The sequence below is a fragment of the Rhinatrema bivittatum genome, chromosome 1 (assembly GCF_901001135.1).
Source record: "Rhinatrema bivittatum chromosome 1, aRhiBiv1.1, whole genome shotgun sequence".
In the NCBI taxonomy this organism is placed as follows: domain Eukaryota; kingdom Metazoa; phylum Chordata; class Amphibia; order Gymnophiona; family Rhinatrematidae; genus Rhinatrema; species Rhinatrema bivittatum.
In genome coordinates, this window is record NC_042615.1 from 571,558,803 (window position 1) to 571,575,241 (window position 16,439).

A 16,439-nucleotide genomic window follows, 5' to 3' on the forward strand; every position below is an offset into this window, starting at 1 on the left:
GAAAGCACCAAATATGAATCATAATAGCCAAAGAAGAATGCAGACAAATACTGACAGGCCAAGACCTACAATGTGGCAGGAACCTCCCCCCACCCCCCAAGAAATGGGAAGGGGGGAAAAGACCTGCAATGTGACAAAGACCCTCTACCCACCACGTAATTATGTATAAACTTATGCATATTTATCAGCTGAAAAGTTTAAGATGGGGGGGGGGCAAATAGAAAGAAGGAAGCAAAACCAGAAAACAGACCCTGAAAGTGACCTCTGAAAGAAAAGGAACCAGAAGAGCAAAATGGGGAGTCTGAACCAGATCATCATACCCTGCTATCGAGGAGGAAGAAGATTAGATGTGGCCAAGAGATCGGGGAGAGGAGACCGGAGAGATGAGACACCCAGCTCAGGTTCGGAGAGTGACTCGAAGTCTGAGACAGTGAGGGGCAAGAGCAAGTCCAGCAAGTCCGGCAAGCCCGGCAAGTACCAGATCCAGAAGCAATTCTCCTTCCCGGACCGCCACCAGCTCTGCCAGTATCAAACCCAGAAAGCAAGTCTCCGTCCCCTGCACACATTCTCCAGACCTCCAGCCAGCGTCTGCTTAAGAGGTGAACAGAGGGATATCACCTGAAGTTGAGATCAGGGGTAAGTAAGTTAGCCATAAGTGTTAATATATTAAGCAGGCTAAGGTTTATGCCATATTTGTAACCACTCGTGGTACAGAACTTTCTTTAGGGTAAACTGGTGCTTAATGGCCAGAATGTTAGAGACAGGAATTGTTATCTTCTAAATTCAAAGTCCTGCCAAATCTGATAAATAAAATCCTATTTCTGAGGAGAACACATTGTCTTTTCCCTGAGCTTAGGATTGTGAAGTGAAGTGGGAGGTGAACTGAAAGTATCCTGTAGCAGACAGATCCCTGCATCCCTAAACTTGCTTAAAGTTCTCTCCCCAACACAGTCAGTTGGCCCACATATCCACAACCACACTGATGCTCCTGGCCAGGCCTGAGCTGCAAGATTGAGGACTGGAAGAGATGCAATGCAGAGTCCTGTTGTGACCCCAACAGAGCCACTTGGGCCATACTTCAACCACCACACTGCTGTTCCTATTCAGGCCTGAGATGCAAGATTGAGGGCTGGAACAGATATGAAGCTGAGTTCTGCTGTCTCCCCAACACCGCCAGTTGGGCCAGACTTCCACAACACACACTGCTGCTCCTGTCCAGGCCTGAGATGCAAGATCAAGGGCTGCACGCTATGCAAAGCTGATTCCTGCTGGGTTCCCAATGCTGCCAGTTGGGCCACTCTTACACAACCTCACTGCTGCTCCTGTCCAGGCCTGTGATGCAACATCAAGGGCTGCAATAGATACAAAGCTGAGTCCTGCTATATAGGGATGTGCAGAGGGACGCCATACGTTGCATTCGGGATACGTATTCGTCATGGGGCAGATACGTTGCATACGTCCGTATAGCGCCCCGATGCGGTTATATGTCTTAATCTATTCGTTACCCGGCTAAAATTAAATTTACTCCAACCCCCCACCCCCCTGACCCCCCCCCCCAAGACTTACCAAAACTCCCTGGTGGTCCAGCGGGGGGTCCGGGAACCATACCTTGCACTCACACACCCTCGGTACCAGTATCAAAATGGCGCCGATAGCCTTTGACCTACTATGTCACAGGGGCTACCGGTGCCATTAGTCAGCCCCTATCAAATGGCCATCAGCGCCATCTTGTGCTCCTACCATGTGGCAGGGGCTGACCAATGGCACCGGTAGCCCCTGTGACATAGTAAGGGCAAGGCTATCGGCGCCATTTTGATTCCTGGCATCCGACGTCACGAGTGCAGGAAATCGCTCCTGGACCCCCGCTGGACCCCCAGGGACTTTTGACCAGCTTGGGGGGGGCTCATGACCCCCACAAGACTTGCCAAAAGTCCAGCGGGGGTCCGGGAGCGACCTCCTGCACTCGGGCCGTATTGCCAGTATTCAAAATGGCGCCAGCGCTACCTTTGCCCTTACTATGTCACAGGGCCGACGGTGCCATTAAATTGACGGTCGACCCCTGTGACATAGTGAGGGCAAAGGTAGCACCAACGCCTTTCTGAATACTGGCAATACGGCCCAAGTGCAGGAGGTCGCTCCAGGACCCCCGCTGGACTTTTGGCAAGTCTTGTGGGGGTCATGAGGCCCCCCCAAGCTGGCCAAAAGTCCCTGGGGGTCCAGTGGGGGTCCGGGAGTGATTTCCTGCACTCGTCGGATGCCTCATCGGCACTCGTCGGATGCCTCGTTGGATGCCAGGAATCAAAATGGCGCCAATAGCCTTGCCCTTACTATGTCACAGGGGCTACCGGTGCCATTGGTCAGCCCCTGTCACATGGTAGGAGCACAAGATGGCGCTGATGGCCATGTGACAGGGGCTGACCAATGGCACCGGTAGCCCCTGTGACATAGTAGGTCAAAGGCTATCGGTGCCATTTTGATACTGGTACCGAGGGTGTGTGAGTGCAGGGTATGGTTCCCGGACCCCCCGCTGGACCACCAGGGAGTTTTGGTAAGTCTTGGGGGGGTCAGGAGGGTGGGGGGGTTGTTTAAATTGGCGGCCGAGCAATTCGGCGAAAATTCGTTGTATTTGTGGGGAATCGCGATATGTTTCACTTTCCCCACGAATACAACGAATAGTGCAACATACGTTTCGGATCGCCAATATGGCGAAAACGAATGCACACCCCTACTGCTATATCCCCAACACAGTTAGTCCACACTTCCACAACCACACTGTTGCTGTCTCCACGGTCCAAACAGCCAATCCAAGGTATTTCAGTAAGTTTGTACTGCAATGTATGGCTGGGGCCTCAGTGGTAATAGTTTGAATATGGCATGCCATAGGTGTAACAGGCCTCATTGATAATGTTTGGTTGGAACATGGCATGCCATATCTGTGACAGGCCTCATTGGTAATGGTTGGATCATGGTATGTTATAGCTGCTATAAGTGATGGGCTTCATTGGTAATGTTTGGAACTTGGCATGCTGTAGTTGTAAGTTACAGCTCTCAGTGGTAATGGTTGGAGCATGGCACATTGTAGCTATAAGTGACAGGCCTCATTGGTAATAGTTGTAAAATTGCATGGCGTAGCTGCTGTAAGTTACAGTCCTCATTCATAATGGTTGGTATATGGCATGCTGTAACTGCTGTAAATGATAGGCCTCATTGGTAAAGGTGGAATATGGCATGCCATACATGTAAGTGACAGGCTTCAGTGTTAATGGTTGGTACATGGCATTCTGTAGCTGTAAAGAGACAGGCCGAATTGGCATGGGTTGGAATATGACATTCCATAGCTGTAAGTGATAGGCCTCATTGGTAATGGTTGGATCATGGCATGCTATAACTGTAAGTGACAGGCCTCTGTGATTAGGATTTGAAAATGGCATGCCGTAGCTGTAAGTGCAGGCCTCATTGGTTAGGGTTGGATAAGCCAGGCTGATAAAGGATAAGTTATTCTTAAGTGGTGGTTTTTAGTAGAAGAGGCAGAGGATCTCAGTGGATTCATGCCCCAGTGAAGTTTGGCAAACATCACCACTGAAGTATGACTCCCCTGTCTTCCCTTGCCTGCTTCTCCTCACAACTGTTTGGGGTGAAGCAGGCAGGGAAAGTCAGTGGATTCATGCTTCAGTGGTGCCATTTGGGGAAAGGAGACAGAGGATCTCAGAGGAGTCCATGTCTCTGAGATAGTGTTTGTTAAAAGGAGGCAGGGAACTCGGCAGAGTCATGCCTCTGAGGTAGCAATTATTAAAAGGAGGCAGAGGAATTCAGCAGAGTCATACCTCGGAGGTGGATTTTGGTGAATAGGAATCAAAGGAACTCTACAGAGTAATGCTTCAAAGGTTGCATTTGGAGAATGGGAGGCAGAGGAATTCAGAGGAGTCATGCCTACCCGGGTTGCATTTGGGGAAAAGGAGGCAGAGGAACTCAGCAGAGTCATGCCTAACTGGTTGCATTTGGGGAGAAGCAGGCAGAGGAGCTCAGCGGAGTCATACCTCAGACTCGGGTTTTGGGGAATAGGAGGAGAGGAACTCAGTAGAGTCATGCCTACCCAGTTGCATTTGGGGAAAAGGAGGCAGAGGAGCTCAGCAGAATCATGCCTAGTAGGTGGCTTGAGCATGCAGAGGAACTCGGTGGAGTCATGATCCTGTAGTTATGCTACGAAGAAGGAAGGCAATCCAATGGTGTGAGGTGTATGGCAGTGTAAGACTGCTACTGGATGTGACCCCTGTGCTTTTGGTGTAGAGGTACTTTAGTGTAAGGCTGCTGCATAATGTGCTGCTATACACCTGTCTTGTTGATGCTGGGGTAAGAAAGTAAAAACCTGCTACTGGATGTGCCATCAGACCCCTATAGTGTCAGGTCACAATGTTTTTCTTGGGAATGTGTCAGGAGGAACTAAGCTGAGTCAGACCCCAGTTGTGGTTGGGGACAAGTCAGGAGGCAGCAGGGAGTGACAGGCCTGAGTTTGTGGACGGGGACAAGTCAAGAAGCAGGAGGGAGTGACAAGCCCCAGTTTTGTGGATGGAACACATCCTCAGGCAGGTGGATAGATTCAGGGCATGTTGGCCCCTGTGATGTTGGTAAGGCAAGGCAGGTGGATTCTGTTAGTGTATGTTGGATTTGGAGATACAGCAGGATTCAGCATTGCATATTTTCCAGCCCTCAATCTTGCATCTCAGGCCTGGACAGGAGCAACAGGGTAGTGGTTGTAGTGTGGCCCAACTGGAAGTGACGGGGACACAATAGGACTCAGCTTTGCATCTCTTCTAGCCATCGATGTTGCATGTCAGGCTTAGAGAAGAGCAGCAGTTTGGTGGTTGAAATGTGGCCCAACTGGCAGTGTTGGGGACACAGCAGGACTTAACATTGCAACTCTTCTAGTCCTTGGTTTTGCAACTCAGACCTGGAAAGGAGCAGTAGTATGGTTGTGGAAGTATGGCCAAACTGGCTGTGTTGGGGACACAGCAGACTCAGCATTAGTGTGTTTTAGTCCCTGGATTGGGTTTTCAGGCCGTGTGGCCCAACTAGTGGTGTTGGGGTCACAGCAGGTCTCAGCATTGCATTTGTTCCAGCCATTGATCATGCATTTCTTGCCTGGACAGGTGCTGCAGTATGGTTGTAGAAGTGTGGCCCAACTGGCAGAACTGGGGACACAGTAGGATTCAGCACTGGTGTGTTGTGGCCTTTGTATTTTCTTCTTTGCCTGTGGAGGTAGCAGCAGTGTGGTTGTGGACGTGTGGTGAAAATGACAGTGTTGGGGACACTGCAGGACTTAGCTTTGCATCTCTTAGAGCCCTCAATCTTGTATCTCAGACTTGGACAGGAGCAGCAGTATGGTTGTGGAATTGTGGCCCAACTGGCGGTGTTGGGGACATAGCAGGACTCAGCATTGCAACCCTTCCATCCCTTGATCTAGCATCTAAGATCTGGATAGGAGCAGCAGTGTGGTGGTTGACTTGTTGTCCAAATGGTGGTGTGTGGACAAAGGAGGACCCAGCTTTCCATCTTTTCTAGCCCTTGATCTTTCATGTCAGGCCTGGACAGGAGCAGCAGTGTAGTTGTCGAAGTATGGCCCAACTGGCAGTGTTGGGGACACAGTTAGACTCTGCATGGCATCTCTTCCAGCCTTCAATCTTGCATCTCATGCCTGGACTGGAGTAGCAGTGTGGGAGTGGAAGTGTGGCCCAACTGGCTATGTTGACTCAATTAATATATAGTGAATATATAGTGCCACCCCTCCACCAATTTGATCCATCCTATTATTTTGATACAATTTGTTTCCTGGTATTACATTGTCCATTAATTATCCTGCTCCCACTAGGTCTTTGAGATGCCAATTATATCTACCTCTACATCCAGTGCTACCCACTTTAACTCTCCCATTGTTATGGGAATCTCAGTTTAGTGGACCCTTGGGCCGACCTGCAGGAGACTGGGAAAAGATGGTCAATGTCTCTAGTATATGGCAGGCTGGGAGGCAGATGTTCAGGCTGGACATAGAGGTGCTCTTCACCCTGGAAGCTGGTACTCCCCCGGGAGGAGCCCTTAGGAGTCCAACCGCTGGGACTTAGGCGGCTTCACCCTTGGAAGCCGAACTCCCCCCGGGAGGAGCCCGTAGGGGCCCGGCCGCTAGGGCTTAGGCGGTAGTGGATCAGGACTGGGAACTGGAACCAGACTAGGACAGTAGGTCAGTACTGTAACAGGGCTCGGGTTCTGGAACCAGGCAGGAACTGTAGCAAGACTCGGGTACTGGAACCAGGCAGGAACTGTGGCAAGACTCGGGTACTGGAACCAGGCAGGAACTGTAGCAGGTAAACAGGAACCAGGCAGGTACTGTAGCAGGCAAGCAGGAACGGAGCGAATAGCAAGGCAGGTCGCTCCGGGGCACAGCGCAACAGAGTTCCGGGTTGGTAAGCCCGTTGCAAGGCCAAGACTGAGTGTCCACAGCCGGCTTATCAAGGCCGCGGTGTCTGACGTCAGGAACTGGGCGGAGTCACCACTGGCGGGAAACTGCCTAGAAAAGTGCCCAAGTGGCGCGCGCGCCTAGAGACAGGGCATCCATGGAAGGCTTCCCGGCGGCACGGCCCTCGCAGGGACGCCGCCGAACAGGCCAGGAACTAGGCCAACGAAAGCGGGAACAGGTCCAGGAACACGGAGGTATGGGTCTGGTTGCGGCGCTCGCGGCCAGAACCACAACAGTACCTCCCGTCTTACGCCCCCTCTTAGCCGGTCTGGGTTTACTCGGGTGGCCCAGATGGAACTGCCGTAATAAGTCTTTGTCAAGGATGTTACGGGCTGGTTCCCAAGAATTATCCTCGGGGTCCACAACCCTCCCAGGCAAGCAGGTACTCCCATCGACATTGGTGAAACCAGACATTGGTGAAACCAGACATCCAAGACCTCACGTACTTGATACATGACCTCATCCGGTACTGAAGGGTCCGATGGTTCAGGAGCCCGAGAGTGGTATCTAGACAGAACAAGAGGCTTTAGCGATGACACATGGAACACGTCATATATGCGCATGGAGGGGGTAGGCGAAGTCGGTACGAGACTGCTCCCATTCATTCGGCGACTCGGAAAGGCCCACAGAATCTTCGAGCTAGTCTTCAAGACGGAATACGTAACTGTAGATTTTTGGTACTAAGCCAGACACGGTCTCCTGGGAGGTAGATAGGTGCTGGCTGACGATGGTACTTCCTCCTGGTAGTCTTTGTGCAAGATATCTCTGGTAGTGGTCTGCAGTGCAGGGTAGGCTGGAGGCTGGTGTTGGAAGTAGACACAAGACAGCGTGGATCTGGTAGTGGTCCACAGAGCGAGGTAACCCGTGAATCCACACATCATGCAGAGAGGAGGAGAGTAGAGCAGATCTTGAACTCACTCCGAAGTGTAGCAGATACGCTACTGTCGTAGTCACGGTGGAAACCCGAGGCACGGGCACATTGGAGGGTTCGTCCGTAGTAGCAACGAGAAGTACACACAAGGCTGGAGAATGTGAGACTCGCAGAGAAGGCTCTCCAAGAAGTGGATAGCCCTGAGTGCAGCAAGGCTCTCGAGGAGTGGGTACCTGAATCACTCAGTCTGGAACACAGGAACAGCGAGGTGAAGCATCTCTGGGTAGCGGAATTGAGCAAGATGGAAATCCTTGCTAACTTGTAGGTAGGAAGGTCCTGTAGGTTTAAATACACGTAGGCAGTGACATCATGCGGAGGGGACGCCCCCAAGGTTCCCGCCATGACATGGATAAGACGGAGGCAGTCACGCGTGTGCGTGTCCTAGGTCAGTCCAGATTCAAGATGGCGACCGGGATCACCCATGCCATCCTGGGAATGCCAGGGAGGTCGGTGTGTAGAGGCAGAGGCGGCCAACTTAGACAGAATCGGAGCTGAAGGGCAAATTGAGGTGAGCAGCAGAGGTCGCAGCCATCTGCGACTGACGGGCGCAACATAATCATTGAGTGTGTGCCCTAATAGAACAGAATGCTCCACTAATGGTTAACCCTCACTTTTCCTATTGATGGCACTCTTATGCTCTATAATTCTTTTATTGAAAGTTCTTATTGTTTTACCCACATACATTTTTTTTACAAGGACAAACAGCTATATACAACCCCTGCACTTTTACAGTTTGTAAAACTGTCTAAATGAAATTCTTTATTGACAGAATGGATAATTAATATTTTTGGTGTTCATATTTACAGTACAAACACTGCAGTTACCACATGGCCTGTGGCCAGCTGGTCTAATATCTAGTGGGCATTGTGATGGTAATGCTGATGGTGATATAAAATCTTTTAAATTCTTATCTTGTTTGTTTACCACCATAACTTCTCTGCAGACAAAGGAAGAGCAGTTGTTCTAATGGACAAACAACAGTATATAGGAGAGATTGATAGACAGTTGTCAGATGAGACATTTGACACTAAATGTAAGATCAACCCTACAATGACCATAAAGAAAGAATAGACAACATTCTAGCTGTGGCAAGTGCATCTAATTTTCTAACAAAAAAAGAAATATATTTCCTTACAGTAGAATACCCAATAATGCCTACGATTTACATGCTATCTAAGATACATAAATCATTAACCAATCCTCCGGGAAGACCTAATATAGCTGCCATTGCCTCTTTGTTGGAACCCTTGCTGCCTTTATTGATGTATTCCTACGACCATATGTCCCTCACATTCACAAAATGTAACCAACCCTACTCATAAAGCTGGACATATCCTCAACCTAATTTTCACCAATCACAAAAACTGTGTAATCAAAACTTCTCACAACATATTGCCCTGGACTGATCACCAGCTAATAAAAGCAGAAGTAACTCTTCTCACCACACGACAAACAAATCTATATAATAAATAATCTTTCACATACTGAAAAAAGGTAGAACCATAAATACTCAAAAAAACAATAACAAATAAAATAACTGATTTTGTGCATGATAATACTACCTCATCTTTTGACTCTGGGATAAAATCATCAATGAAATAGCAGATACTCTATGCCCAACCCAGGAAAAACATTCCAGAATGAAGGCAACACAACTAAACAAAAGAAACCTTGGTATAGCAAGGAGCTAAGACATAATAAGCATACCCTGAGAAAATCTGAAAAGCAATGGTGGAAATTCCAATCTAAGATATCTCTAGAAAACTACAAATCTCTATTAACAAAATACCATGAACAAATCAAGAAAGCAAAACAGATCCATGGTGTAATATTTAATTCCAAATTGCTGTTCAAAATAGTCAAAACCTAATCAAGGACCCAACCTCCTCCATCTCTAACCATGACTTTTCAAAAAACTCTTGCAACAAATATGTCACCTTGCTATTAAACAAAATAAATACACTAAAATCACAATTCTCCACCTGATTACCAACAAAAAAGCCTGAAGACAGATGTGACCAAGTGAGATGGAACTCATTTGACCCAGTATCTAAATTTGAAATAAACCAAATCACAAAAATGAAGCCTGCAACCCACCCACAGGACCCCATCCCTGCAAGTACCCTGAAAACAGTAAACAGTGTAATAACTCCAATATTCAAAACCATAATAAACCACTCGCTAACTGAGGGATTAGTCCCTGATAAAGCAAAACAAGCAGTGATTAAACCAATCCAAAAAAATAAAAATGGCAGAATTGATGATTGGGAAAATTACCAACCAATATCCAACCTGCCATTCATTGCTAAAGTCATAGAAAGAGCAGTGTTAACTGAATTAGAGAATCACCTAGAAGACAATAATATACTATACCTGAACCAATTTGGATTCAGAAAAAATTGCTCAACAGAAATCCTTCTCATTTCCTTAGCCGACCCTGTACTACAAGGATTTGATAACAATGAATCATATATCCTGCTACTAATTGATCTAACAGCCACATTTGATACAGTTAACATTTCCCTGCTATGCCACCAGCTAAGAAAAATTGGAATAGACAGAAATGTCAACAAATGGTTCTCTTCCTTCTTAAAGATAGGACATTCCAAGTCAAACTGGGAAATCATATTTCTGACACCTTCCCAATCAATACAGGTGTCCCCCAAGGTTCAGCGATCTCGGGCACACTTTTCAACATCTACTTGCTACCTGTATGTGCATTATTAGCAAATCTAGGAATCAACTTCTTCCTATACACAGTCGACAGGATACACCATCCTTTTGACAAAACATTTGAAAAAACCGCATCATTTCTGTCAACATACATGAAGGTCATACAACAAAACTTGCTCAATTAAAACTAACTCTAAACCCAAAAAACCCCAAAATTGTGTGGATAAGGAGAGATAATACGATAATCAAACCACCAACTCTGGACCTAGGAATTATTAATATTACTCTTTCATATCAAATACAAGTCCTAGGAATTCAGATCAATGAGAACATCAAAATGAAAAAGCATATAAACAAATTAATCAAAACAGGATACACCAAACTGAGAATATTGCATCAGTTGAAACCACTGCCAACAATACAGGACTTCCACACTGTCTTACAAACACTAATATTCTCAAACTTGGACTACTGCAACTCCCTATTACTAGGCCTATCCTCAGGTCTTGTAAAACCAGTGGGGCAGATTTTTGAATCGGCACGCGGGGTACATTTGTGTGCGCTACTGTACAGGGTCGGCACGCGCAAGGGGGTGCACACTTGTGCACCTTGCGTGCGCCGAGCCCTAGGGGAGCCCTGATGGCTTTCCCCATTCTCTCCGCTCCCCCCCCCACCTTCCCCTATCTAACCCCCCCCCCAGCCCTACCTAAATCCCCCCTACCTTGTTTTCCATAATTACGCCTGCCTCTGGCACAGCCGATGTCATGGAGGCCTCGGTCCCGCCCTCGGACCGGCACCATGCCCACGATCCCGCCCCCTTCCCACCCCTTTTACAAAGCCCCTGGATATACGCGTGTCCCAGGGCTTGCACACGCAGGGGCAGGTTTTCAGGGTTACGCACGTAACCCTTTGAAAATCTACCCCACTGCAATTACTTCAAAATGCATCTGCCAGGCTCTTACTAGGGACAAGGTAATTCGATCACATCACCCCATCACTGACAGCACTACACTTGCTTCCTGTACAATTCAGAATCCATTGTAAAGTATTAGAGATGTGGTTCGGCCTTCGTTATTGGCCTGCTGCAGGAATTTTCATTTCCCACAGTTTGGGCTGATTTCTTTTCAACTGTCCCGAACCAAAAAAACAAAAAACCACCCCCAACCCTTCAGATTTAATTAATTACAATCCCCCACCCTCCCAACCCCCCAAAAAACTTGCCTAAAGTCCCTGGTAGTCCAGCGGGGGTCCCGGGCGTGATCTCCTGCTCTCAGGCAGATGGCTGCCAGTAAACAAAATGGTGCCGGTGGCCCTTTGCCCTTACCATGTGACAGGGGCTATTGGTGCCATTGGCTGGCCTCTGTCACATGGCAGGAGCAATGGATGGCCAGTGCCATCTTAAAAAAGGTTATGAAAGTGAATGGAAGGGTAAGAGAGATAAAGAGGGTGAAGGGAGACAGGAAGGGTGACAGAGTCAGGAAGGAGAAAGGAAACTAGAGGTGTGATGGGAGCAGAGGGGTGAGAGAACCAGAGATGGTGATTGGAGAAGGGAGAGATATATAGGATGGGGAAGGGTAGTACAAGAGGGGGTGAATGTTGGAGAGGTGGTGGTTGTGTAAGAACCAGAATTGGTAATAGTGTAGTGTGTATGTGAGAGAGCCAGAGAGGCACCGAAGGGGAAGATCACAGGGGGGAGAGAGAGTAAGAGAGGGTGGAGGCAGAGTAGATGCTAATGATGGGCAGAGGTTGAGGAGAGGGGAAGCAGAGTAGTACAAGTTACAAGAAGAGAGGGTTAATGTTGGAGCCGCTGCACCCCTGTTATTTTTCTTGTGGAATATGGGGAAAGTTTTATACTGGACTGTTGAGAAACTGATAGGGAGAGGGTGGGGGATTAAGAGAGACTGATGGAAACAAGAGAGACAGGCAGACATTGAACAGAGCATGGGCAAGAGAGAGAGAGATGTTGGTCAGAGACAGGTGGGAAGAGGGTAGGAGGACAGAGAGACACTGGAGGGATGGTGGAGGAATTGAGAGAGACTGGCAGGAGGATTGAGAGAATGGGGGAAAGGATGAGATTGAGAGAGGGACTGGAGGGGCAGGGTGGGAGGATTGGGAGATTGGTGGGACAGGATGGAATTGAGGGAGAAAAACTGGTGGGAGAATTGACACTCTGGTTGGTAAAGGAGGGGAAGATTAAAGGACTTGGGGGGAAAGGGTGGAGGGATTGAGAGAATTTAGGGGGGGGGTTCAAGAGATACAAGTGGGAACAGTATGAGATTGAAAGATATGTGGACAGGGGTGGGGGGTGGGACTGAGACTGAGAGACTGGTGGCAGGTTTGAGAACAGGATGGGTTTGAGGGAGAAAATAACAAGGTTGGCTATATTGAGAGAGAGGGAGAAATACTGTTGGAAGGGGATACTCCCACCTTCCCCCCTCACTCCTTGTCTTTCAGAAATGTGAGGCTCTTTGGTACTGTGCATTCCGATTTCTTGGCTCTTGGTGTGTGAAAGGTCGGTCATCCCTGGTCTAGAGTGTGTCTGGCTGTGAGGCTAGCACAAGTCTCTTCCCCAGAATCTTGGAAAAGTTTTAAATTTGCCATATGGTCCAATTTTGGAATATTAAAATAATTTCCTAAAAGTATTCTTTTATTTCAATTGTGTGGGAATCTCCACTTTTGTAAATGCATAAGCCAGATAGAAATACACTAAAAAAGAAGAAAGCCTGCTACTGTAAACGTGATTGATTTGTCCTTATTTCTTCAGATATCTGAACCTGAGTCACTACAGAGAAATGTCATCTTTGTTTTAAATGGACTGTATAAGCTTCCAAGAACATTTCATGATCTACAAGTGGCAGGGGACACAAAGGAGAAGAGTTACTGAGCAATTCTGACTGTGGCACAAACATCTTTGTAAATCTGCTACAAAGTATCTGCTCTGAGCAGGTCCTGCCATTTTACTACATGTGGTCATCTTTATCCTAATGAAACGGAGTGAACTGGATCAAAGCCTACATACATTTTACAGTAATATGTGACTTATGCCGAGAGATGGAGAAAAATAGGCATGAAATGTCAGTGTCTAACACACATGGGCCAAGAGATTAGCTATACACACTGTGAATGTTAGCCAAAACCACTTCAGAACATGGTTATTTCTGACTAGGGATTCCTGATGACAGTGACAGGCACTGGGTGTACTTTACTTTTGCATTTGTCAGCAGAAATAGAGGATTTCATTAAATGAACTCTTTTTTTGGGGGGGGGGAGGTGAGGGGGGAAGAAGTAACAATAAAACTTTCCAGATTAGCTCCAGTAAGTCCCTGGTACTAGGGCAGCAATGTGCATGACACTGGTAGCAGCCACCGGCAGGGATTCTCTCCAGCAACGTTCTTCAATCAGATGAACCCTTGCCCTCATCTCCAAGTCAAAATTGCAGTCTGCCTCAAGGTTTCCAGGTGGGGTTTTCAGAATAAGATGCTTAGTTACCTAAGTCTCTGATCAAGGGCTATACAGATACAGACTGCAGGTTTCTGATCAGGAAGCAGAAACACCCAATACCAGCCGAGGGGAAAAAGAAAGAGCAGGAGACTCCTCCTTACCTGTGTATGCTGAGCACATTCTTATTAATCAGCACGAGGAGGAATGAGCTGATGCCATAAAAGAGAGCAGAGAACAGCCGAGCCCAGCTGGACATCTCTGGCCCATGGGCATTCTGCTTCCTGTTGATGGACATATCCCAGCCAGAGTGCCTCCTTCCACAGCTCTCAGCATGTCTTTGCTGCAAACTCCTGCACCCAGTCTAGAAAAGCAGCTCCCTCCTCCTACCTATGCTATGCTATGGGGAGCTGGAGAGAAGAGGGAGGCACTAGCACACTCTCCTCCCTTCCAGGAAGAGAACTGCACTACACTAAACTTTCTGCGGCACAACTCTCAGTAACAAGTACAGACAGCACAAGATTGGATTGTGGATTTCAGGGAAGTGGGTGAGGGCAGGAGAGGAGAGGCAAAAGTTACAGTGTACAAGTATAACATACTGCAAAAATAAGAAAAGAACAACCACATGTCAAGTATTATACCAAGAATATAAAAAATAAGTATTTTTTAAAAATACATATAAAATAATCTTAAACTGTCCAAACTCACATAATCAATACACATTTTATTTCACCTTTGTTTCTTTATTCAATATCTTTTATTTTCATGTAGCTGTCTCTCCATCTCTCTACTGCAGAGAAAAGCTGAGCTGGGGAAAAGCTGCGAGTACTTAACAGTTGTTACCCGAGTCTGTGCTGCATCAGGAATGACATCAGTGTTGCCAAGAAGCAGGAAAAAAAAAACCTGAAGGAAGTCCAATGCTTGTCAGAGAGAGGAGATCATAGGATCAGTTAAGAGCTCCCAAGCAAAGAACTAGTTACTGGAGTTTAAACAGGGGTGTGCAGAAGGAAAAAATTGTTTCAGTTCATTCATTTGGTTTGTTGGGACCCTTAGTTATTTATTTATTTTTAATGTTTATATACCGATGTTCCTGTATAGAATACATATCGCACCGGTTTACAGAGAACTGAACTGTCGCCTCAGAGGCGGATATTGACTTCACATTCTGTTCTTATAAGCTATTTGTATATAATTTGTACTCTCCCTGTTCATTGTAAGCTATTATCCAAGTTTCACTCTCCCTGTTCTATGGAAGACATTATAAATTATTCTTTATATTGTCATTGTAATTGTTGAAATGTGAACCGAAGTGATTAGTAACAATGTTACCGGAACTGCGGTATATAAAACTGTTAAATAAATAAATACATAAATATTGTTTCATTATGTAACCCCCCCCATCCCCGGGTGCGGATTGCTACCTCATGAGGCCATAAAAATATTTGTTACTCTTTGGGGCTGGAACCTCTCACCGGCTAGATATGTTTCATTTCCTCTTTCTCCCAAGGCCGGATCCTTTATCGGTAGGGGAAAAGATACACCTCTATGTCCCAATGTGACAGGGGTGACCTTGTTACACATTCCTCTGTAGCTCTTTGGGTTCCCTTGGGGAGGATAATTATTCTTAAGGTGGGTGCAGTGAGTGCAAAAGAAATACTCTGGTGTCACTGGTTTAGTGTCCAAAATTAAAGTCTTTACTGTTAGACACTGATGATGATGATGATGATAATGATGATGAATGGCACAAACTCAAACTACAGCACTACAGAATTATTTTCTCAATTTATTACAGTCTCTTCCCTCTATCTGTACAGGACTCACTTATATCAGGGCCAGGGAAACTTCCATTCTCTTGGGTTAAGGTAAATGGAGCTCCCAGAAGGGCAGGGTATTTTAGGATGGCAAAAACCCCTTCCAAAACTGATAAAAATGTTAATCTATGGCACAGAGAGCAAGTCCTCTCTCTCCCTAGGGTGGTGAAAACTGGAATAGTATCCCCAGTGATGTTACTTTCCTTTACTCATGGTTAGCAGATTTTCTGGCTCTGTTAATCTTACACAGTCTCTTTGGTTCTTTTCTTTGAATCCCTGATGGAAAGATCCGCTTGAAACAAGCAGCTATTTTGCTTCAGAACAGGAATGAAGGACAGCAGAAAATTCCTCCAGGATCTTCTAACAAAATTCTTTCTTTTTCGCCAAAAAACTGATATTAACACTAGAGTTGTTCCTTTCAGTGTGTCACCAACTCTAGGGCAGATCCTTCCTTATCATTGGGGCTGATGCAATACAGCGCAGTCGAATGCAGGATAAATAGGCACTAATCCACCCCCTAATGCAATAGGGGGATTAGCACCTATTTAATGCGCATCCGACGTGGAGTGAATGAGATAGCGCTCATCACATGCAAATGCATGTGAAAGAGCCTATTACTCATTCACTCTGAATGCAAAAAGATAAACGTGCGTCTCAGACGCACATTTATCGCTCAGATATTAAAGCCTGCCTGGAGCAGGCGGTAATAGGTGAACACATTGAAAAGAAGTGAACCAGTAGATGTAGTGCATTTGGATTTTTAGAAGGCGTTTGACAAAGTCCATCATGAGAAGTTTCTAAGAAAGGGGGAAGTGACGTCACTCCCTGAGCTGGCTGCCTAAGAGGAGAGCTCCTGAGCCTGATCTCCACAATATAACGCTTCGGTGCAGGATTGATTACCAAAACGGCTGGGGAAGCAGTTTACAGTGCAGAGAACACCAGGATGGCACAGCGACGCAAAATAACGGATTTAAAAAGCTTTTCTTACGACCCGCTCAAACCACGGCCTACTAGCCTTGCCACGGAGGAAGAAGCTTCAGAAAATGGCAGCGATGAGGCGCGGGAGCCAGCAGAAACG

General features: G+C 46.8%; 1 protein-coding gene across 3 annotated transcripts in view; it reads right to left on the reverse strand.

Annotated features, from left to right (window-relative positions):
- The window catches only part of SLC35D2 (solute carrier family 35 member D2), a 188,342-nt gene extending 174,185 nt beyond the window's left edge, over positions 1-14,157 (reverse strand). Inside the window, exon 1 of one of the 3 annotated variants that reach the window (XM_029617737.1) lies at positions 13,715-14,151. In XM_029617737.1, coding sequence (XP_029473597.1) covers positions 13,715-13,848 — 134 coding nt within the window. In that variant the 5' untranslated portion in view covers positions 13,849-14,151. Of the gene's footprint in view, positions 1-13,714 lie in introns of all 3 variants that reach the window. The other 2 variants (XM_029617729.1, XM_029617744.1) reach the window with 2 other exon arrangements.
- Positions 14,158-16,439: the final 2,282 nt, after the last annotated feature.